At 39.5% G+C, this 25,621-nt stretch overlaps 1 protein-coding gene across 1 annotated transcript in view; it reads left to right on the top strand.

The window, feature by feature from the left end:
- The window catches only part of BRAF (B-Raf proto-oncogene, serine/threonine kinase), a 375,820-nt gene that overhangs the window by 285,433 nt on the left and 64,766 nt on the right, over positions 1–25,621 (top strand). The window contains exons 14-15 of the mRNA XM_053719002.1: positions 16,181–16,312; positions 16,519–16,653. Coding sequence (XP_053574977.1) covers positions 16,181–16,312; positions 16,519–16,653 — 267 coding nt within the window. The remainder of the gene's footprint in view (positions 1–16,180; positions 16,313–16,518; positions 16,654–25,621) is intronic.

The raw sequence follows: 25,621 nt of genomic DNA on the forward strand, positions 1-25,621 counted from the left end.
GTCATTTTCCCTATGGGATCCGGTAAGCCATGTTTATTACGATCGTAAATAAGGGCTTCACAAGGGCTTATTAAGACTGTAGACTTTTTCTGGGCTAAATCGATTCATTATTAACACATATTTAGCCTTGAGGAATCATTTTATTTGGGTATTTTGATATAATAATATCGGCAGGCACTGTTTTAGACACCTTATTCTTTAGGGGCTTTCCCAAAGCATAGGCAGAGCCTCATTTTCGCGCCGGTGTTGCGCACTTGTTTTTGAGAGGCATGGCATGCAGTCGCATGTGAGAGGAGCTCTGATACTTAGAAAAGACTTTCTGAAGGCGTCATTTGGTATCGTATTCCCCTTTGGGCTTGGTTGGGTCTCAGCAAAGCAGATACCAGGGACTGTAAAGGGGTTAAAGTTCAAAACGGCTCCGGTTCCGTTATTTTAAGGGTTAAAGCTTCCAAATTTGGTGTGCAATATTTTTAAGGCTTTAAGACACTGTGGTGAAAATTTGGTGAATTTTGAACAATTCCTTCATGTTTTTTCGCAATTGCAGTAATAAAGTGTGTTCAGTTTAAAATTTAAAGTGACAGTAACGGTTTTATTTTAAAACGTTTTTTGTACTTTGTTATCAAGTTTATGCCTGTTTAACATGTCTGAACTACCAGATAGACTGTGTTCTGAATGTGGGGAAGCCAGAATTCCTATTCATTTAAATAAATGTGATTTATGTGACAATGACAATGATGCCCAAGATGATTCCTCAAGTGAGGGGAGTAAGCATGGTACTGCATCATTCCCTCCTTCGTCTACACGAGTCTTGCCCACTCAGGAGGCCCCTAGTACATCTAGCGCGCCAATACTCCTTACTATGCAACAATTAACGGCTGTAATGGATAATTCTGTCAAAAACATTTTAGCCAAAATGAACACTTATCAGCGTAAGCGCGACTGCTCTGTTTTAGATACTGAAGAGCATGACGACGCTGATAATAATGTTTCTGAAGGGCCCCTAACCCAGTCTGATGGGGCCAGGGAGGTTTTGTCTGAGGGAGAAATTACTGATTCAGGGAACATTTCTCAACATGCTGAACCTGATGTGATTACATTTAAATTTAAGTTGGAACATCTCCGCATTCTGCTTAAGGAGGTATTATCCACTCTGGATGATTGTGACAAGTTGGTCATCCCAGAGAAACTATGTAAAATGGACAAGTTCCTAGAGGTGCCGGGGCTCCCAGAAGCTTTTCCTATACCCAAGCGGGTGGCGGACATTGTTAATAAAGAATGGGAAAGGCCCGGTATTCCTTTCGTCCCTCCCCCCATATTTAAAAAATTGTTTCCTATGGTCGACCCCAGAAAGGACTTATGGCAGACAGTCCCCAAGGTCGAGGGAGCGGTTTCCACTTTAAACAAACGCACCACTATACCCATAGAGGATAGTTGTGCTTTCAAAGATCCTATGGATAAAAAATTAGAAGGTTTGCTTAAAAAGATGTTTGTTCAGCAGGGTTACCTTCTACAACCAATTTCATGCGTTGTCCCTGTCGCTACAGCCGCATGTTTCTGGTTCGATGAGCTGATAAAGGCGGTCGATAGTGATTCTCCTCCTTATGAGGAGATTATGGACAGAATCAATGCTCTCAAATTGGCTAATTCTTTTACCCTAGACGCCACTTTGCAATTGGCTAGGTTAGCGGCTAAGAATTCTGGGTTTGCTATTGTGGCGCGCAGAGCGCTTTGGTTGAAATCTTGGTCGGCTGATGCGTCTTCCAAGAACAAGCTACTTAACATTCCTTTCAAGGGGAAAACGCTGTTTGGCCCTGACTTGAAAGAGATTATCTCTGATATCACTGGGGGTAAGGGCCACGCCCTTCCTCAGGATCGGCCTTTCAAGGCAAAAAATAAACCTAATTTTCGTCCCTTTCGTAGAAACGGACCAGCCCAAAGTGCTACGTCCTCTAAGCAAGAGGGTAATACTTCTCAAGCCAAGCCAGCTTGGAGACCAATGCAAGGCTGGAACAAGGGAAAGCAGGCCAAGAAACCTGCCACTGCTACCAAGACAGCATGAAATGTTGGCCCCCGATCCGGGACCGGATCTGGTGGGGGGCAGACTCTCTCTCTTCGCTCAGGCTTGGGCAAGAGATGTTCTGGATCCTTGGGCGCTAGAAATAGTCTCCCAAGGTTATCTTCTGGAATTCAAGGGGCTTCCCCCAAGGGGGAGGTTCCACAGGTCTCAGTTGTCTTCAGACCACATAAAAAGACAGGCATTCTTACATTGTGTAGAAGACCTGTTAAAAATGGGAGTGATTCATCCTGTTCCATTAAGAGAACAAGGGATGGGGTTCTACTCCAATCTGTTCATAGTTCCCAAAAAAGAGGGAACGTTCAGACCAATCTTAGATCTCAAGATCTTAAACAAGTTTCTCAAGGTTCCATCGTTCAAGATGGAAACCATTCGAACTATTCTTCCTTCCATCCAGGAAGGTCAATTCATGACCACGGTGGATTTAAAGGATGCGTATCTACATATTCCTATCCACAAGGAACATCATCGGTTCCTAAGGTTCGCATTCCTGGACAAGCATTACCAGTTCGTGGCGCTTCCTTTCGGATTAGCCACTGCTCCAAGGATTTTCACAAAGGTACTAGGGTCCCTTCTAGCTGTGCTAAGACCAAGGGGCATTGCTGTAGTACCTTATTTGGACGACATTCTGATTCAAGCGTCGTCCCTTCCTCAAGCAAAGGCTCACACGGACATAGTCCTGGCCTTTCTCAGATCTCACGGATGGAAAGTGAACGTGGAAAAGAGTTCTCTATCTCCGTCAACAAGGGTTCCCTTCTTGGGAACAATAATAGACTCCTTAGAAATGAGGATATTTCTGACAGAGGCCAGAAAAACAAAGCTTCTAGACTCTTGTCGGATACTTCATTCCGTTCCTCTTCCTTCCATAGCTCAGTGCATGGAAGTGATCGGGTTGATGGTAGCGGCAATGGACATAGTTCCTTTTGCGCGCATTCATCTAAGACCATTACAACTGTGCATGCTCAGTCAGTGGAATGGGGATTATACAGACTTGTCTCCGAAGATACAAGTAAATCAGAGGACCAGAGACTCACTCCGTTGGTGGCTGTCCCTGGACAACCTGTCACAAGGGATGACATTCCGCAGACCAGAGTGGGTCATTGTCACGACCGACGCCAGTCTGATGGGCTGGGGCGCGGTCTGGGGATCCCTGAAAGCTCAGGGTCTTTGGTCTCGGGAAGAATCTCTTCTACCGATAAATATTCTGGAACTGAGAGCGATATTCAATGCTCTCAAGGCTTGGCCTCAGCTAGCGAGGGCCAAGTTCATACGGTTTCAATCAGACAACATGACAACTGTTGCGTACATCAACCATCAGGGGGGAACAAGGAGTTCCCTAGCGATGGAAGAAGTGACCAAAATCATTCTATGGGCGGAGTCTCACTCCTGCCACCTGTCCGCTATCCACATCCCAGGAGTGGAAAATTGGGAAGCGGATTTTCTGAGTCGTCAGACATTGCATCCGGGGGAGTGGGAACTCCATCCGGAAATCTTTGCCCAAGTCACTCAGCTGTGGGGCATTCCAGACATGGATCTGATGGCCTCTCGTCAGAACTTCAAAGTTCCTTGCTACGGGTCCAGATCCAGGGATCCCAAGGCGGCTCTAGTGGATGCACTAGTAGCACCTTGGACCTTCAAACTAGCTTATGTGTTCCCGCCGTTTCCTCTCATCCCCAGGCTGGTAGCCAGGATCAATCAGGAGAGGGCGTCGGTGATCTTGATAGCTCCTGCGTGGCCACGCAGGACTTGGTATGCAGATCTGGTGAATATGTCATCGGCTCCACCTTGGAAGCTACCTTTGAGACGAGACCTTCTTGTTCAGGGTCCGTTCGAACATCCGAACCTGGTTTCACTCCAGCTGACTGCTTGGAGATTGAACGCTTGATCTTATCGAAGCGAGGGTTCTCAGATTCTGTTATCGATACTCTTGTTCAGGCCAGAAAGCCTGTAACTAGAAAGATTTACCACAAAATTTGGAAAAAATATATCTGTTGGTGTGAATCTAAAGGATTCCCTTGGGACAAGGTTAAGATTCCTAAGATTCTATCCTTCCTTCAAGAAGGATTGGAAAAAGGATTATCTGCAAGTTCCCTGAAGGGACAGATTTCTGCCTTGTCTGTGTTACTTCACAAAAAGCTGGCAGCTGTGCCAGATGTTCAAGCCTTTGTTCAGGCTCTGGTTAGAATTAAGCCTGTTTACAAACCTTTGACTCCTCCTTGGAGTCTCAATTTAGTTCTTTCAGTTCTTCAGGGGGTTCCGTTTGAACCCTTACATTCCGTTGATATTAAGTTATTATCTTGGAAAGTTTTGTTTTTAGTTGCAATTTCTTCTGCTAGAAGAGTTTCAGAATTATCTGCTCTGCAGTGTTCTCCTCCTTATCTGGTGTTCCATGCAGATAAGGTGGTTTTACGTACTAAACCTGGTTTTCTTCCAAAAGTTGTTTCTAACAAAAACATTAACCAGGAGATTATCGTACCTTCTCTGTGTCCGAAACCAGTTTCAAAGAAGGAACGTTTGTTGCACAATTTGGATGTTGTTCGCGCTCTAAAATTCTATTTAGAAGCTACAAAGGATTTTAGACAAACATCTTCCTTGTTTGTTGTTTATTCCGGTAAAAGGGGAGGTCAAAAAGCAACTTCTACCTCTCTCTCTTTTTGGATTAAAAGCATCATCAGATTGGCTTACGAGACTGCCGGACGGCAGCCTCCCGAAAGAATCACAGCTCATTCCACTAGGGCTGTGGCTTCCACATGGGCCTTCAAGAACGAGGCTTCTGTTGATCAGATATGTAGGGCAGCGACTTGGTCTTCACTGCACACTTTTACCAAATTTTACAAGTTTGATACTTTTGCTTCTTCTGAGGCTATTTTTGGGAGAAAGGTTTTGCAAACCGTGGTGCCTTCCATTTAGGTGACCTGATTTGCTCCCTCCCTTCATCCGTGTCCTAAAGCTTTGGTATTGGTTCCCACAAGTAAGGATGACGCCGTGGACCGGACACACCTATGTTGGAGAAAACAGAATTTATGTTTACCTGATAAATTACTTTCTCCAACGGTGTGTCCGGTCCACGGCCCGCCCTGGTTTTTTTAATCAGGTCTGATAATTTATTTTCTTTAACTACAGTCACCACGGTACCATATGGTTTCTCCTATGCAAATATTCCTCCTTAACGTCGGTCGAATGACTGGGGTAGGCGGAGCCTAGGAGGGATCATGTGACCAGCTTTGCTGGGCTCTTTGCCATTTCCTGTTGGGGAAGAGAATATCCCACAAGTAAGGATGACGCCGTGGACCGGACACACCGTTGGAGAAAGTAATTTATCAGGTAAACATAAATTCTGTTTTTTAAGCTCCCAATTGTTTTTTCATTCCCTTAAGGCATCTGGCTCTGATTTTAGATTTTTTTCTGAATTTGAATAATTCCAAGCCTTATAATTAAACTAATTTCAGCCCCTAAGACTGCATGAAGGTGCAGCCTTTTAACCAGTTCTACTGGGGGGGGGGGGGGGGGGAGTGTTAGATTGAATTTATTTCAACACATTTAGACCGTTTCTGCTCAAATCAGTGGATTTAGAATATTGATTTCTCAGGGGTATCAAATAGGTTTCAGAATAAAAACCTCCAATGATTATTTTCCAAGATTATTTTCCATGTTATAACAAACCATGTGAAAGCTCAGGTTTTTCTGAAATGTGTTTCAAATTTAGAGTTTTCATGGGTGATGGTTCCAGTTCCTTTGCAGGAATGGAGTTTGGGTTTCTATTCAAATGTATTCATTGCCCTAAAGAAAAAATTTGTTAAGACTAATTCTTGATCTAAATTTTTTTTATATTGTTTTGTAAGAGTCCCAACTTTCAAGATGGTGACACTAGGGACTATTCTGCCTTTCCGTTTAGCAAGGTTACTTCATGTCCACAATAGACTTACAGGACGCTTCTTTTCAATTTATTCAGACCTCTATTGTTTTCTGAGATTCTCTTTTCTAGATAAGCATTACCAATTTGTCGCTCGTCCTTTTGGGCTAGAGGCAGCTCAGATTCTTTTCAAAGATTCTTGGTGCCCTCTGCCCTTCTATCTGTATTCAGAGAGCAGGGTATTGCAGTGTTTCCTTATTTGGATGACATTTGGTACTAGCTTTAATCTTTTCTTTCAGCAGAATCTTACTTGAAATAACTAGTGTGGTTTCCTCAAGACATGGTTGGAGGATCAATTTACAAAAGAGTTTCTTGATTCCTCAGACAAAGGTCACCTTTTTAGCTTTCCAGATTGATTCGGTGTCCATGACTCTTTCTTTAACAGACAAGAGACAAATGAAGTTAGTTTTAGCTTGTCTAAACCTTCAGTCTCTATCATTCCCTTCAGTGGTTATGTGCATGGAAGTTTTTGGTCTCATGACTGCAGCATCAGGTGCGATCCTCTTTGCTCGTTTTCGTTTGGGGCCTCTAAAGCTTTGCATGTTGCACCATAGGTGCAGGGATTATTTTCAGTTATTACAACTGATATACTTAAATCCCAACACTTTTTTTCTCTCTGATTTGGTGGACTATCACCTTATTGTTCAGGGGGCCTCATTTGTTCATCCTACCTGGACTGTATTCTCAACAGATGCAAGTTTTTCAGGTGGGGGAGTTGTCAGAGTCTGACAGCACTACGGATTTGGAAACCTCAGGAGGCGAGGTTACCAATCAATATTTTAGAACGCCATGCTATTTTCAGGGCTCTTCAGGTGTGGGTTCTTTTGAAGAGACAACTTTTACATTTGTTTTTTAAACAGACAATATCATAACAGTGGCATTTGTCAATCATCAAGGAGGGACTTGCAGTAAGTATCTCAGATACTTTCTTGGACAGATTCCAACTCTTGTCTAATTTCTGCGATTCATATCTCAGGTGTAGACAATTGGGAAGGGGATCATCACAGCTGTCAGACTTTATATCATCTTGTACAGATGTGGGGTCTTCCAAGAAATAGATCTGATGGTCTCTCGTCTAAACAAGAAGTTTTACAGATTCCTTTCCTGGTCCAAGGATCTTTAGGCGGGGATAGTGGATGCTCTAGCAGTTCTTTGTTTTTTACCAACCTGCTTATATTTTTCCGCCTCTGGTTCTTTTTCCAAGGGTGATCTTCTATGTGTTTCTGATAGCTCCAGCTTGGTCTCTCAGGTTTTGGTATGCGGACCTTGTCAGGATGTTCAGATGCCAGCCTTGTCCACTTTCTTTAAGGCCAGACCTTCTGTTTCAGGGGCCGTTTTTTTCCATAGGATCTCAAATTTCTAAATTTTAAGGCTTGGAAATTAAACGCTTAAGTGTTTAGTCATAGATGTTTCTCTGACTCAGTTATTAGCACTATGATACAGGCTTGTAAGTCTGTTTCTAGGAGATTTTATTTTCGGGTTTGGAAAACCTATATTTCATGATGTTCAACTCCACAATTATTCTTGGCATTCTTTTAGAATTCCTAAGATTTTAGTTTCTTCAGGTTGGTTTGGATTAATGTTTTGTATGCAAATTCTTTGGAAGGGCAAATTTTTGCTCTTTCTGTCTTATTTTATAAAAATATTGCTTAACTTTGTGATATTCACTTTAAGGCTTTGATTCATATTAAACCTCTTTTTAAATATATTTCTCGCCCTTGGAGTCTCAATTTTGGTTTTAAAGATTTTTCAGACTCCTCCTTTTGAGTCTATGTACTCTGTACATTAAATTACTTTCTTGGAAAATGTTATTTTTTTTTGGCTATGTCTTCTGCTTGAAGAGTTTCTGTATTGTTTGCACTCTCTTGTGAGTGTCTTTATCTGATTTTCCATCAAGATAAAGCTGTTTTGCGGACTTCATTTAAATTTTTGCCTAAAGTTGTGAATTCTAACATCATCAATAAGGGAATTGTTGTTCCTTTTTTGTGTCCTAATTTTAAGAATACTCTTGAAGGGTCTTTACATTCTTTGGATGTGGTAAGAGCTTTGAAATATTATGTTGAGGCTACTTAAGATTTCAGAAAGACTTATAGTCTATTTGTTATTTTTTCTGACTCCAGGAAAGGTCAGAAAGCCTCTGTTATATCTCTGTTTTTTTAGTTGAGATTTTTAATGCACAAAGCTTAGAGAATTGCAGCTCATTCTACTAGATCAGTTGCCACTTCTTGGGCTCTCACGAATAAAGCTTCAGTTGATCCACTTTGCAAAGCAGCAACTTAGTCTACTTTGCATACTTTTTAATTATACCATTTTTTATGTGTTTGTTTCTTCAGAAGCAGCCTTTGGTAGGAATATTTTTAAGGCAGTTGTCTCTCTCAGCTTTATTCTCATGCCTTTTTGATTTGAGTTTTTTTGAAATAATTAAGGAAACTTAATGTTTGGGATTTCATTTCTCAGTGGAAATAGCTGTTTTTATTTTTATCCCTCCCTTTCTAGTGACTCGTGGACTTCCACATCTTGGGTATTATTTCCCATAGGTCACTAGCTCATGGACTCTTACCACTTACATGAAAGAAAACATAATTTATGTAAGAACTTACCTGATAAATTCATTTCTTTCATATTGGCAAGAGTCCATGAAACCCACCCTATTTTTTGTGATTTTGATTTTTTTTTGTATAAAGCACATTATTTTTTCCAGTTCCTCTTTTTTATGCTTTTTGCTCTTCTTTTTTTTTTTTTTTTTTTTAAACCTCACTTCTTGGCTATACGTTAAACTGAAGTATGAGTGAGGTGGGAGGTGTATTTATAGGCATTTTGAGGTTTGGGAATCTTTGCCCCATCCAGGTAGGAATGTATATCCCATACATCACTAGCTCATGGACTCATGCAACTATGAAAGAAATGCATTTATCAGGTAAGTTCTTACATAAATTATGTTGTTTTTTGGGGGGGGGTTTGATAAAGAGCACTTTTAATTTCAACGTGATGATAGCAGTTTCTTTTATGTAATTGGCAAGAGTCCATGAGCTAGTGACGTATGGGATATAAAATCCTACCAGGAGGGGAAAAGTTTCCAAAACCTCAAAATGCCTATAAATACACCCCTCACCACACCCACAATTCAGTTTTACAAACGTTGCCTCCTATGGAGGTGGTGAAGTAAGTTTGTGCTAAGATTTCTACGTTGATATGCGCTTCTCAGCATTTTGAAGCCCGATTCCTCTGAGTACAGTGAATGTCAGAGGGATGTGAAGGGAGTATCACCTATTGAATGCAATGGTTTTCCTTACGGGGATCTATTTCATAGGATCTCTGTTATCGGTCGTAGAGATTCATCTCCTACCTCCCTTTTCAGATTGACGATATACTCTCATATTCCATTACCTCTACTGATAGCCATCAAGATAAAGCTGTTTTGCGGACTTCATTTAAATTTTTGCCTAAAGTTGTGAATTCTAACATCATCAATAAGGGAATTGTTGTTCCTTTTTTGTGTCCTAATTTTAAGAATACTCTTGAAGGGTCTTTACATTCTTTGGATGTAGTAAGAGCTTTGAAATATTATGTTGAGGCTACTTAAGATTTCAGAAAGACTTATAGTCTATTTGTTATTTTTTCTGACTCCAGGAAAGGTCAGAAAGCCTCTGTTATATCTCTGTTTTTTTAGTTGAGATTTTTAATTCACAAAGCTTAGAGAATTGCAGCTCATTCTACTAGATCAGTTGCCACTTCTTGGGCTCTCAAGAATAAAGCTTCAGTTGATCCACTTTGCAAAGCAACAACTTAGTCTACTTTGCATACTTTTTAATTATACCATTTTTTATGTGTTTGTTTCTTCAGAAGCAGCCTTTGGTAGGAATATTTTTAAGGCAGTTGTCTCTCTCAGCTTTATTCTCATGCCTTTTTGATTTGAGTTTTTTTGAAATAATTAAGGAAACTTAATGTTTGGGATTTTATTTCTCAGTGGAAATAGCTGTTTTTATTTTTATCCCTCCCTTTCTAGTGACTCGTGGACTTCCACATCTTGGGTATTATTTCCCATAGGTCACTAGCTCATGGACTCTTACCACTTACATGAAAGAAAACATAATTTATGTAAGAACTTACCTGATAAATTCATTTCTTTCATATTGGCAAGAGTCCATGAGACCCACCCTATTTTTTGTGATTTTGATTTTTTTTGTATAAAGCACATTATTTTTTCCAGTTCCTCTTTTTTATGCTTTTTGCTCTTTTTTTTTTTTTACACCTCACTTCTTGGCTATACGTTAAACTGAAGTATGAGTGAGGTGGGAGGTGTATTTATAGGCATTTTGAGGTTTGGGAATCTTTGCCCCATCCAGGTAGGAATGTATATCCCATACATCACTAGCTCATGGACTCATGCAACTATGAAAGAAATGCATTTATCAGGTAAGTTCTTACATAAATTATGTTGTTTTTTTGGGGGGGTGACGTATGGGATATAAAATCCTACCAGGAGGGGCAAAGTTTCCAAAACCTCAAAATGCCTATAAATACACCCCTCACCACACCCACAATTCAGTTTTACAAACTTTGCCTCCTATGGAGGTGGTGAAGTAAGTTTGTGCTAAGATTTCTACGTTGATATGCGCTTCTCAGCATTTTGAAGCCCGATTAGTCTGAGTACAGTGAATGTCAGAGGGATGTGAAGGCAGTATCACCTATTGAATGCAATGGTTTTCCTTACGGGGATCTATTTCATAGGATCTCTGTTATCGGTCGTAGAGATTCATCTCCTACCTCCCTTTTCAGATTGATGATATACTCTCATATTCCATTACCTCTACTGATAGCCAAACTTTAACTGAAACGGTTATCTGCTATATGTGGATGGGTGTCTTTGCTAAGTATGTTTTCATTACTTAAGACACTCTCAGCTATGGTTTGGCACTTTATGTATTTTATAAAGTTCTAAATATATGTATTGTACTTATATATGCCATGATTCAGGTTTTCAATGTATTTCCTTTTGCAGACTGTCAGTTTCATATCTGGGAAATGTTTTTTTAGGAAAAATGTATTTCTTACCTGGGGTGTAGTCTTTTTCAAATTGACTATCTTTTATTTTCGCGGGCAGAATTAGATTCGCGAGGGCGCAAAATGCTAAACTTTATTGCGTCATTTTTGGTGCAAAATTACGTTCGTTGACGCAATTTCGTCATTTCCGGTGTCTTAGTGGACGCCTAGTCCTTTACAAGGTTGCGTCTTCTGTGACGCGAGTGTTTCATTTCCGGACGTTTTGGGCGCCAAAAAAAATCTTTCCGTTTGTGCCGTGCGTCATACTTGCCGCCAAATATTTTCATTATTTAAGACCCCATTCCTATATGCCTCTTGCCTTTTCTCTTTGTCAGAGGGCTATGCTGTTTGCATTTTTTTCTCACTGTTGGAACTCTGCCACCGGATAACAGTTCTACCAAAGCCAAAGTGGATTTGTTGTAAACTTGTGCATTTGTTGTAAACTTGTGGAGGTTATTTCTCCAGCTGTGGTTTGTAAATAGTTGTCATGATAAACTTTTACATGCAGAAAATGTATCCATCAGTAGTAGTTCATTACCTGTTGCTGTTTCCTCAACATCTAATGCACAAGATATACCTGTAAATTTAAAAGAATTTATTTCTGATTCTATACAGAAGGCTTTGTCTGCCATTCCGTCTTCTAATAAATGTAAAAGGTCTTTTAAAACTTCTCATAAAGTTGATGAAATTTCAAATGACTGACAACATACTGAATTATCCTTCTCTGATGAGGATCTATCTGGTTCGGAAGATCCTGCCTCAGATATTGACACTGACAAATCTTCTTATTTATTTAAAATGGATTATATTCATTCCTTGTTAAAAGAAGTGTTGATTACATTGGATATGGAGGAAACAAGTCCTCTTAATATTAAAACTAGTAAACGTTTAAATTCTGTTTATAAACCTCCTGTGATTATTCCAGAGATTTTTCCAGTTTCTGATGTTATTTCAGATATGATTTCTAAGGAATGGAATAGGCCTGGTACTTCTTTTGTTCCTCCTTCAAGGTTTCTTTAGAGTTTTGGGAAAAAATTCCTAAAGTTGATGGGGCTATCACTACTCTTGCTAAACGTACTACTATTCCTACGGAAGATAGTACTTCTTTTAAGGATCCTTTAGATAGAAAACTTGAATCCTATCTAAGGAAAGCCTATTTATATGCTGGTTATCTTCTCAGGCCTGCAGTTTCTTTGGCTGATGTTGCAGCTGCATCAACTTTTTGGTTGGAACATTTAGCGCAACAAGAATTGGATTCTGATTTGTCTAGCATTGTTCGCTTACTCCAACATGCTAATCATTTTATCTGTGATGCTAATTTTGATATCGTCAAAATTGATGTTAAATCTATGTCTCTAGCTATTTTAGCTAGAAGAGCTTTGAGGCTTCAATCTTAAAATGCTGATTTGATTTCCAAGTCCAGATTGTTATCTTTCTTTCCAAGGTAATAAGTTATTTGGTTCTCAGTTGGATTCGATTATTTCAACTGTCACTGGGGGTAAGGGAATTTTTTTGCCTCAGGATTAAAGACTTAAGGGTAAATCTAAAGCTTCTAACCGGTTTCGTTCCTTTCAAGAAAATAAGGAACAGAAATCTAATCCTTCCCCCAAGGAATCTGTTTCCAGTTGGAAACCTTCCTCAAATTGGAATAAATCCAAGCCATTTAAGAGATCAAAGCCAGCCCCCAAGTCCGCATGAAGGTGCGGCCCTCATTTCAGCTCAGCTGGTGGGGGGCAAATTAAGATTTTTCAAAGATGTTTGGCTCAATTCGGTCCAAAATCAATGGATTCAGAGTATTGTCTCTCAGGGTTACAGAATAGGATTCAGAGTAAGACCGCCTGTGAGAATATTTTTTTCTCTCACGCATTCCAGCAAACCCAGTAAAGGCTCAGACTTTCCTGAAGTGTGTTTCAGACCTGGAGTTATCAGGGGTAATAATGCCAGTTCCGTTTCAGGAACAGGGTCTGGGGTTTTATTCAAATCTATTCATTGTCCCAAAGAAGGAAAATTCATTCAGACCAGTTTTGGATCTAAAGATTTTGAATCAATATGTAAGAGTACCAACTTTCAAGATGGTGACTATAAGGACTATTCTGCCTTTTGTTCAGCAAGGGCATTATATGTCCACAATAGACTTACAGGATGTGTATCTTCATATTCCGATTCATCCAGATCACTATCGGTTCCTGAGATTCTCTGTTCTAGACAAGCATTACCAATTTGTTGTTCTTCCTTTTGGTCTAGCGACAGCTCCAAGTATTTTTTCAAAGGTTCTCGGTGCCCTACTCAGAGAGCGGGGTATTGCGGTGTTTCCTTATTTGGACGATATCTTGGTACTTGCTCAGTTTTTACGTTCTGCAGAATCTCAGACAAATCAACTAGTGTTGTTTCTTCAAAGACATGGTTGGAGGATCAATTTATCAAAAAGTATTTTGATTCCTCAGACAAGGGTAACCTTTTTAGGTTTCCAGATAGACTCGGTGTCCATGACTCTGTCCATGACTCTGTCCCTAACAGACAAGAGACGATTAAAATTAGTTTCAGCTTGTCGGAACCTTCAGTCTCAATCATTCCCTTCAGTGGCTATGTGCATGGAAGTTTTAGGCCTCATGACTGCAGCATCGGACGCGATCCCCTTTGCTCGTTTTAATAAGAGACCTCTCCAGCTTTGTATGCTGAACCAATGGTGCAGGGATTATACAAAAATATCACAATTAATATCCTTAAATCCCAATGTTCGACTCTCTCTGACTTGGTGGTTAGATCACCATCGTATGATTCTAGGGGCCTAGGATGGCTCATATAATTTCTAAGCCCTTGAAGGCCGCCTCTAATCACATGTTTTTGTATTTGCTTTTCACAGCAGGGGAGAGCTAGTTCAGGTAAACCCTATAGATAACATTGTGAGCACGCCCGTGGATTGTGGCAGACACTGCACTAATTGGCTAAAATTAAAGTCAATAGATAATAAATAAAATGTCATGTGATCAGGGGGCTGTCAGAAGATGCTTAGATACAAGTTAATCACAGAGGTAAAAAGTGTATTATTATAACTGTGTTGGTTATGCAAAACTGGGGAATGGGTAATAAAGGGATTATCTATCTTTTAAAACAACAAAAATTGTGGTGTTGACTGTCCCTTTAAGGCCAGACCTTCTGTCGCAAGGCCCTTTTTTCCATCAGGATCTCAAATCATTAAATTTGAAGGTATGGAAATTGAATGCTTAGTTTTAATCAGAGTCAGAGAAACCTCTATGACTAAGCACTATGTTACAGGCTTGTAAATCTGTTTCTATAAGGACTTATTATCGAGTTTGGAAGACTTACATTTCATGGTGTTCTCATAAATTTTCTTGGCATTCTTTTAGAATTCCTAGAATTTTACAGTTTCTTCAGGATGGTTTGGATAAAGGTCTGTCTGCAGGTTCCTTGAAAGGACAAATCTCTGCTCTTTCTGTTTTATTCCACAGAAAAATTGCTAAACTTCCTAATATTCACTGTTTTGTACAGGTTGTGGTTCATATCAAGACTGTCATTAGATCAATCTCTCCTCCTTGGAGTCTTAATTTGGTTTTAAAGGCTTTACAGGCTCCTCCATTTGAGCCTATGCATTCTTTGGACATTAAACTACTTTCTTGGAAAGTGTTGTTCCTTTTGGCCATCTCTTCTGCTAGAAGAGTTTCTGAATTATCTGTTCTCTCTTGTGAATCTCCTTTTCTGCTTTTTCATCAGGATAAGGCAGTTTTTCAGACTTCATTTAAATTCTTACCTAAGGTTGTGAATTCTAACAATATTAATAGAATAGAGAAATTGTTGTCCCTTCTTTGTGTCCTAATCCTAAGAATTCATTGGAGAGATCTTTACATTCTTTGGATGTGGTAAGAGCTCTAAAATATTATGTTGAAGCTACTAAAGTTTTCAGGAAGACTTCCAGTCTATTTGTTATCTTCTCTGGTTCCAGGAAAGGTCAGAAGGCTTCTGCCATTTCTTTGGCATTGTGGTTAAAGCTTTTAATTCATCAAGCTTATTTGGAGTCGGGTAAAACCCCGCCTCAGAGAATCACAGCTCATTCTACTAGATCAGTTTCCACTTCTTGGGCTTTTAAGAATGAAGCTTCAGTTGATCAGATTTGCAAAGCAGCAACTTGGTCTTCTTTGCATTTACTAAATTCCATAATTTTGATGTATTTTCTTCTTTGGAAGCAGTTTTTGGTAGAAACGTTCTTCAGGCAGCTGTTTCAGTTTGATTCTTCTGCTTCTGATTTAAGTTTTTTTCTTTTCAATTATGAGACTAAACTTATGTTTTGGGTTGTGGATTAATTTTTTTTCAGCGGAAAATGGCTGTTTTTATTTTTATCCCTCCTTCTCTAGTGACTCTTGCGTGGAGGTCCACTTTTTGGGTATTGCTATCCCATACGTCACTAGCTCATGGACTCTTGCCAATTACATGAAAGAAAACATAATTTATGTAAGAACTTACCTGATAAATTAATTTCTTTCATATTGGCAAGAGTCCATGAGGCCCACCCTTTTTATGGTGGTTATGATTTTTTTGTATAAAGCACAATTGTTTCCAAATTCCTTTGTTGATGCTTTTACTCCTTTCTTATCACCCCACTACTTGGCTATTCGTTAAACTGAATTGTGGGTGTGGTGAGGGGTGTATTTATAGGCATTTTGAGGTTTGGGAAACTTTGCCCCTCCTGGTAGTATTGTATATCCCCTACGTCACTAGCTCATGACCTCTTGCCAATATGAAAGAAATTAATTTATCAGGTAAGTTCTTACATAAATTAGGTTTTTTCAGGTGTTTCTCTGAGCCGACAAAGTGTTTTCAGCTCACTTGGAAAAAAACCCTATATTTAATATGGAGCCAAAGTTTTCTTGGCGATTGCAATCCACTTTCTCATTATTTCTTTATCCGGTTTACAACAGGTTTTTCTGGACCATTTTGCACTAAAGGTTCTTGATAAGGTCCTGAGCAGGCCTTTATTTTATTTTTTACATATTTTCAAGTATTCCAAGACTAATTGGAATAATTATGTTGCACATGTGCAAGAGACTCTGATATGTAAAGACACACACACACTCTCTCAGCCTATTACACCAGATTCCCGTATTTTTTATTTTATTTATTTTTATTCTTTATAGGCTCCAGAAGTAATTAGGATGCAGGACAAGAACCCATATAGCTTTCAATCTGATGTATATGCGTTTGGGATAGTTCTTTATGAGTTAATGACGAGCCAGTTGCCGTATTCAAATATCAACAACAGGGACCAGGTATTTTTCTTGTACATGTGCTGTTATATTGAGAAAATATTTTATTTATATTTTGTTTGTCGTTTAGACTAACTGGTTGAGTATGATGGTTTTGTTAAAAAAAAAAAAAAAAAAAAAAAATCTTATACGTTGCAATAATTTCCCTCTGTTGTGTTTTGTAATGCTGAGCAAACATTGCATTAATATATTTCAATTCATAATTCCAGATCATATTCATGGTTGGTAGAGGCTATTTATCTCCAGACCTAAGCAAGATTAGGAGTAATTGTCCCAAAGCTATGAAAAGGCTAATGGCAGACTGTCTAAAAAAGAAGAGAGATGAACGTCCACTATTTCCACAGGTATAAATGCATAGAATATAGGGAAAAGCCATTGATTAACGGAATGTTGTCTGTTCCCTCGTTTTGATAAATTGATAAAACTAAAAGTAGTATTGCAAAACCACAAGTGAATACAATAAAAAATAGTGATACCATTAACACTGCACCAAAATACAAATAACTGTCACTAATAGCAAATCTACTTGGTTATTAGGAAGCCGGTTTTCTGTCGAATTTTGCTATGATCGTATTATGTTACTGCATTCTACATATGTTGCAAAGCATGCGCGCCCTCCATATGTAAATAAAATGAACTAAACTGTTGACAGCATATGTGGAATGCAGGGACGTAATACTTGCATGCGCACTGAGGGGTAGCAAAAATAGACAGAACACAGGCTTCCTAATAACCAAGCGGATTTGTTATTGGTGGCATTTATTTGTATTTTGGTGCACAGAGTTAATTGTATCACTTTTTTTTTATTTTAGTTTTGATACATTTTTCGCTTGTACATATGTTTGAAACTTAGTGCAGAAAACTCTCTGCTGCTATATGAGTCATATAAAGATAATGAATTTTTTAGCATAATGTCACGGCTATGGAGCAAAATATTGTGGAGGAAAGCTCCTAGGACTTTGACAGATTAGCAGTAAATTGTGCCCATCCCTAGAAATGTGAGCACTGATCTAACCACCATACTGCCCTTTTAATTAACAAGCCAACACCCCCCCATGCACAAAACAGATTTTTGGCCATATGCCTGTGAATTAATTCATTTTAGAAAATGTATTATGTCTTTGCTCCATGAGGATTACAATACTTCAAGCACAGCAAACTTTCATCCCTTTCCTCCATAAACAAACTCACAGCTACCTATGGGAGCTTCTGCTGCATGATTTTGAGCAACATGTGAAGGATGGTATTTTTTTTATTTATTTTTTTATCAGATGGTTATAGTCCACAAGGCATCACATGTGGGAATAACACTTCAGTCCACTTTTTTTTATTAGTGTACTATATTTCTTTCATGTAATTAACAAGAGTCCATGAGCTAGTGACGTATGGGATATACATTCCTACCAGGAGGGGCAAAGTTTCCCAAACCTTAAAATGCCTATAAATACACCCCTCACCACACCCACAAATCAGTTTTACAAACTTTGCCTCCAAGGGAGGTGGTGAAGTAAGTTTGTGCTAGATTCTACGTTGATATGCGCTCCGCAGCAAGTTGGAGCCCGGTTTTCCTCTCAGCGTGCAGTGAATGTCAGAGGGATGTGAAGAGAGTATTGCCTATTGAATGCAGTGATCTCCTTCTACGGGGTCTATTTCATAAGGTTCTCTGTTATCGGTCGTAGAGATTCATCTCTTACCTCCCTTTTCAGATCGACGATATACTCTTATATTTACCATTACCTCTACTGATTCTCGTTTCAGTACTGGTTTGGCTTTCTACAAACATGTAGATGAGTGTCCTGGGGTAAGTAAGTCTTATTTTCTGTGACACTCTAAGCTATGGTTGGGCACTTTATTTATAAAGTTCTAAATATATGTATTCAAACATTTATTTGCCTTGACTCAGAATGTTCAACTTTCCTTATTTTCAGACAGTCAGTTTCATATTTGGGATTATGCATTGATTTATCATATTTTTCTTACCTCAAAAATTTGACTTTTTTCCCTGTGGGCTGTTAGGCTCGCGGGGGCTGAAAATGCTTCATTTTATTGCGTCATTCTTGGCGCTGACTTTTTTGGCGCAAAAATTCTTTTCCGTTTCCGGCGTCATACGTGTCGCCGGAAGTTACGTCATTTTTTGACGTTATTTTGCGCCAAAAATGTCGGCGTTCCGGATGTGGCGTCATTTTTGGCGCCAAAAGCATTTAGGCGCCAAATAATGTGGGCGTCTTATTTGGCGCTAAAAAATATGGGCGTCGCTTTTGTCTCCACATTATTTCAGTCTCATTTTTCATTTGCTTCTGGTTGCTAGAAGCTTGATATTTGGCATTCTTTCCCATTCCTGAAACTGTCTTATAAGGAATTTGATCTATTTTGCTTTATATGTTGTTTTTTCTCTTACATATTGCAAGATGTCTCACGTTGCATCTGAGCCAGAAGATACTACAGGAAAATCACTGCCTGCTGGATCTACCAAAGCTAAGTGTATCTGCTGTAAATTTTTGGTAGCTATTCCTCCAGCTGTTGTTTGTAATAATTGTCATGACAAACTTGTTAAAGCAGATAATATTTCCTTTAGTAATGTACCATTGCCTGTTGCAGTTCCCTCAACATCTAAGGTGCAGAATGTTCCTGATAACATAAGAGATTTTGTTTCTGAATCCATAAAGAAGGCTTTGTCTGTTATTTCTCCTTCTAGTAAACGTAAAAAGTCTTTTAAATCTTCTCTCTCTACAGATGAATTTTTAAATGAACACCATCATTCTGATTCTTTGGACTCTTCTGGTTCAGAGGATTCTATCTCAGAGATTGATGCTGATAAATCTTCATATTTATTTAAGATGGAATTTATTCGCTCTTTACTTAAAGAAGTACTAATTGCTTTAGAAATAGAGGATTCTAGTCCTCTTGATACTAATTCTATACGTTTGGATAAGGTTTTTAAAGCTCCTGCGGTTATTCCAGAAGTTTTTCCTGTTCCTAATGCTATTTCTGCAGTGATTTCCAAAGAATGGGATAAATTGGGTAATTCATTTACTCCTTCTAAACGTTTTAAGCAATTATATCCTGTTCCGCCTGACAGGTTAGAATTTTGGGACAAAATCCCTAAAGTTGATGGGGCTATTTCTACCCTTGCTAAACGTACTACCATTCCTACGTCAGATGGTACCTCGTTTAAGGATCCTTTAGATAGAAAAATTGAATCTTTTCTAAGAAAAGCTTATCTGTGTTCAGGTAATCTTCTTAGACCTGCTATATCATTGGCTGATGTTGCTGCAGCTTCAACTTTTTGGTTGGAAACCCTAGCGCAACAAGTAGCAAATCGTGATTCTCATGATATTATTATTCTTCTCCAGCATGCTAATAATTTTATCTGTGATGCCATTTTTGATATTATTAGAGTTGATGTTAGGTTTATGTCTCTGGCTATCTTAGCCAGAAGAGCTTTATGGCTTAAGACTTGGAATGCTGATATGGCTTCTAAATCAACTCTACTTTCCATTTCTTTCCAGGGAAACAAATTATTTGGTTCTCAGTTGGATTCTATTATTTCAACTGTTACTGGTGGGAAAGGAACTTTTTTACCACAGGATAAAAAAATCTAAAGGTAAAAACAGGGCTAACAATCGTTTTCGTTCCTTTCGTTTCAACAAAGAACAAAAGCCTGATCCTTCGTCCTCAGGAGCAGTTTCAGTTTGGAAACCATCTCCAGTCTGGAATAAATCCAAGCCTGCTAGAAAGGCAAAGCCTGCTTCTAAGTTCACATGAAGGTACGGCCCTCATTCCAGTTCAGCTGGTAGGGGGCAGGTTACGTTTTTTCAAAGAAATTTGGATCAATTCTGTTCACAATCTTTGGATTCAGAACATTGTTTCAGAAGGGTACAGAATTGGTTTCAAGATGAGACCTCCTGCAAAGAGATTTTTTCTTTCCCGTGTCCCAGTAAATCCAGTGAAAGCTCAAGCATTTCTGAATTGTGTTTCAGATCTAGAGTTGGCTGGAGTAATTATGCCAGTTCCAGTTCCGGAACAGGGGATGGGGTTTTATTCAAATCTCTTCATTGTACCAAAGAAGGAGAATTCCTTCAGACCAGTTCTGGATCTAAAATTATTGAATCGTTATGTAAGGATACCAACGTTCAAGATGGTAACTGTAAGGACTATATTGCCTTTTGTTCAGCAAGGGAATTATATGTCCACAATAGATTTACAGGATGCATATCTGCATATTCCGATTCATCCAGATCATTTTCAGTTCCTGAGATTCTCTTTTCTAGACAAGCATTACCAATTTGTGGCTCTACCGTTTGGCCTTGCTACAGCTCCAAGAATTTTCACAAAGATTCTCGGTGCCCTTCTGTCTGTAATCAGAGAACAGGGTATTGTGGTATTTCCTTATTTGGACGATATCTTGGTACTTGCTCAGTCTTTACATTTAGCAGAGTCTCATACGAATCGACTTGTGTTGTTTCTTCAAGATCATGGTTGGAGGATCAATTTACCAAAAAGTTCTTTGATTCCTCAAACAAGGGTAACCTTTCTGGGTTTCCAGATAGATTCAGTGTCCATGACTCTGTCTTTAACAGACAAGAGACGTCTAAAATTGATTACAGCTTGTCGAATCCTTCAGTCTCAATCATTCCCTTCGGTAGCCTTATGCATGGAAATTCTAGGTCTTATGACTGCTGCATCGGACGCGATCCCCTTTGCTCGTTTTCACATGCGACCTCTTCAGCTCTGTATGCTGAACCAATGGTGCAGGGATTACACGAAGATATATCAATTAATATCTTTAAAACCGATTGTTCGACACTCTCTAACGTGGTGGACAGATCACCATCGTTTAATTCAGGGGGCTTCTTTTGTTCTTCCGACCTGGACTGTAATTTCAACAGATGCAAGTCTCACAGGTTGGGGAGCTGTGTGGGGATCTCTGACGGCACAGGGAGTTTGGGAATCTCAGGAGGTGAGATTACCGATCAATATTTTGGAACTCCGTGCAATTTTCAGAGCTCTTCAGTTTTGGCCTCTTCTGAAGAGAGAATCGTTCATTTGTTTTCAGACAGACAATGTCACAACTGTGGCATACATCAATCATCAAGGAGGGACTCACAGTCCTCTGGCTATGAAATAAGTATCTCGAATTCTGGTTTGGGCGGAATCCAGCTCCTGTCTAATCTCTGCGGTTCATATCCCAGGTGTAGACAATTGGGAAGCGGATTATCTCAGTCGCCAAACGTTGCATCCGGGCGAATGGTCTCTTCACCCAGAGGTATTTCTTCAGATTTTTCAAATGTGGGGGCTTCCAGAGATAGATCTGTTGGCCTCTCATCTAAACAAGAAACTTCCCAGGTATCTGTCCAGATCCCGGGATCCTCAGGCGGAGGCAGTAGATGCATTATCACTTCCTTGGAAGTATCATCCTGCCTATATCTTTCCGCCTCTAGTTTCTTCTTCCAAGAGTAATCTCCAAGATTCTGAGGGAATGCTCGTTTGTCCTGCTAATAGCTCCGGCATGGCCTCACAGGTTTTGGTATGCGGATCTTGTCCGGATGGCATCTTGCCAACCATGGACTCTTCCGTTAAGACCAGACCTTCTGTCGCAAGGTCCTTTTTTCCATTCCGGATCTGAAATCCTTAAATTTAAAGGTATGGAGATTGAACGCTTGATTCTTAGTCAAAGAGGTTTCTCTGACTCTGTGATTGATACTATGTTACAGGCTCGTAAATCTGTATCTAGAGAGATATATTATAGAGTCTGGAAGACTTATATTTCTTGGTGTCTTACTCATCATTTTTCTTGGTATTCTTTTAGAATTCCGAGAATATTACAATTTCTTCAGGATGGTTTAGATAAGGGTTTGTCCGCAAGTTCCTTGAAAGGACAAATCTCTGCTCTTTCTGTTCTTTTTCACAGAAAGATTGCTATTCTTCCTGATATTCATTGTTTTGTACAAGCTTTGGTTCGTATAAAACCTGTCATTAAGTCAATTTCTCCTCCATGGAGTTTGAATTTGGTTCTGGGAGCTCTTCAAGCTCCTCCGTTTGAACCTATGCATTCATTGGACATTAAATTACTTTCTTGGAAAGTTTTGTTCCTTTTGGCCATCTCTTCTGCCAGAAGAGTTTCTGAATTATCTGCTCTTTCTTGTGAGTCTCCTTTTCTGATTTTTCATCAGGATAAGGCGGTGTTGCGAACTTCTTTTGAATTTTTACCTAAGGTTGTGAATTCCAACAACATTAGTAGAGAAATCGTGGTTCCTTCATTATGTCCTAATCCTAAGAATTCTAAGGAAAAATCGTTACATTCTTTGGATGTTGTTAGAGCTTTGAAATATTATGTTGAAGCTACTAAATCTTTCCGAAAGACTTCTAGTCTATTTGTCATCTTTTCTGGTTCTAGAAAAGGCCAGAAAGCTTCTGCCATTTCTTTGGCATCCTGGTTGAAATCTTTAATTCATCTTGCCTATGTTAAATCAGGTAAGACTCCGCCTCAGAGGATTACAGCTCATTCTACTAAATCAGTTTCTACTTCCTGGGCGTTTAGGAATGAAGCTTCAGTTGATCAGATTTGCAAAGCAGCGACTTGGTCCTCTTTGCATACTTTTACTAAATTCTACCATTTTGATGTATTCTCTTCTTCTGAAGCAGTTTTTGGTAGAAAGGTACTTCAGGCAGTGGTTTCGGTTTGAATCTTCTGCTTATGTTTTTCATTAAACTTTATTTTGGGTGTGGATTATTTTCAGCAGGAATTGGCTGTCTTTATTTTATCCCTCCCTCTCTAGTGACTCTTGTGTGGAAAGATCCACATCTTGGGTATTCATTATCCCATACGTCACTAGCTCATGGACTCTTGTTAATTACATGAAAGAAAACATAATTTATGTAAGAACTTACCTGATAAATTCATTTCTTTCATATTAACAAGAGTCCATGAGGCCCACCCTTTTTTGTGGTGGTTATGATTTTTTTGTATAAAGCACAATTATTCCAATTCCTTATTTTATATGCTTCGCACTTTTTTTCTTATCACCCCACTTCTTGGCTATTCGTTAAACTGATTTGTGGGTGTGGTGAGGGGTGTATTTATAGGCATTTTAAGGTTTGGGAAACTTTGCCCCTCCTGGTAGGAATGTATATCCCATACGTCACTAGCTCATGGACTCTTGTTAATATGAAAGAAATGAATTTATCAGGTAAGTTCTTACATAAATTATGTTTTGCGCCTAAAATGCGCACACTAACAAATGTGCCTAAAATTGGTCAAGTTAGACTAAAAATTCTCATACTCTGTTCCTGTTCTCCTTGGTGTGCCAAAAAAAGGTTAAATTAGATTGTTTTAGTCTTATTTTTCTTGTAAGATGTATCGAGTCCACGGATTCATTCTTACTTGTGGGATATTCTCCTTCCCTACAGGAAGTGGCAGAGAGAGCACACACAGCAGAGCTGTCTATATAGCTCCCCCCGTAGCTTCCCCCCCCCCCCCAGTCATTCTCTCTGCCTGCTTAACTGCTAGGAAGGGCAAAGAGCTATGTGGTGACTAAAATGTTAGTTTTTTACTTCTCAAGCAAAAGTTTATTATTTTAAATGGTACCGGTGTGTACTATTTACTCTCTGGCAGAAAAGGGATGAAGATTTCTGCAAGAAGGATGATGATCTTAGCACTTTGTAACTAAGATCCACTGCTGTTCTCACAAGGCCTGAAGAGTATTGGAAAACTTCAGTTGGGAGAACAGTTTGCAGGCTAAGCTGCATATGAGGTATGTTCAGTCTATATTTTTCTAGACAGACTGTTAAATCTAGAAAAGGCTGGCAATATCCCCATGAGGGAAGGGTAAGCTGTATTCAGATACTTTAATAGGAATTTCAGCTTGCTTGAAGGGCTCATTAGTTACTGGTGACACTGTTAGGAAAAAAACGTTTTGTTTTTTGATGCATTTATAACTTTTTTTTGAAGGGACTAAAGGGGTCATTGTGGCTTGGTTTTGAGTTTTGTAACTCACATGGTTAATTAAGAGACACTCTGGTGTTTCTCTGATAGGCCTCAAAACATTGAGTGAGGTGGGAGGGGCCTATTTTCGCGCCTCAGTTGCGCAGTTTCCTTTCCTCTGAGACCTATCACTGCTTCTCCTGTCGTTTCTGCTGTGTTTGAGGGTTGTTAAAGAACTTTTTTCCCCCACAAATCGCTCTGAAGGGCAGGTAGGAGCCACAGCAGAGCTGTGACATGGTGCTGAAAGTCTTTTCTTTTGTAAGGTGTATCCAGTCCACGGGTTCATCCATTACTTGTAGGATATTCTCCTTCCCAACAGGAAGCTGCAAGAGGACACCCACAGCAGAACTGTCTATATAGCTCCTCCCCTAACTGCCACCCCCAGTCATTCTCTTGCAGCTCTCGACAAGATAGGACGTATCAAGAGATATGTGGAGGTAGTTTTGCGTACCAAACCTGGTTTTCTTCCTAAGGTGGTATCTAATAAGAATATCAATCAGGAGATTGTTGTTCCGTCACTGTGTCCTAATCCTTCTTCAAAGAAGGAACGTCTATTACACAATCTTGACGTGGTTCGTGCTTTAAAGTTTTATTTACAAGCTACTAAAGTTTTTCGTCAAACATCTGCATTGTTTGTTTACTCTGGACAGAGGAGAGGCCAAAAGGCTTCGGCATCTTCTGTTTCCTTTTGGCTGAGAAGCATAATCCGTTTAGCTTATGAGACTGCTGGCCAGCAGCCTCCTGAAAGAATTGCAGCTCATTCCACTAGAGCGGTAGCTTCCACATGGGCTTTTAAAAATGAGGCCTCTGTTGAACAGATTTGTAAGGCGGCGACTTCGTCTTCGCTTCATACTTTTTCTAAATTCTACAAATTTGATACTTTTGCTTCCTTGGAGGCTATTTTTGGGAGCCTTCCGTTTAAGTTCCTGCCTTGTCTCTCCCTTCATCCGTGTCCTAAAGCTTTGGTATTGGTATCCCACAAGTAATGGATGAACCCGTGGACTGGATACACCATACAAGAGAAAACAACATTTATGCTTACCTGATAAATTTCTTTCTCTTGTGGTGTATCCAGTCCACGGCCCGCCCTGTCACTTTAAGGCAGGTGTTTTTTATTTTTAAACTACAGTCACCACTGCACCCTATAGTTTCTCCTTTTTTCTTGCTTGTCTTCGGTCGAATGACTGGGGGTGGCAGTTAGGGGAGGAGCTATATAGACAGCTCTGCTGTGGGTGTCCTCTTGCAGCTTCCTGTTGGGAAGGAGAATATCCCACAAGTAATGGATGAACCCGTGGACTGGATACACCACAAGAGAGAGAAATTTATCA

Source organism: Bombina bombina, chromosome 6 (assembly GCF_027579735.1).
Source record: "Bombina bombina isolate aBomBom1 chromosome 6, aBomBom1.pri, whole genome shotgun sequence".
Lineage (NCBI taxonomy): Eukaryota > Metazoa > Chordata > Amphibia > Anura > Bombinatoridae > Bombina > Bombina bombina.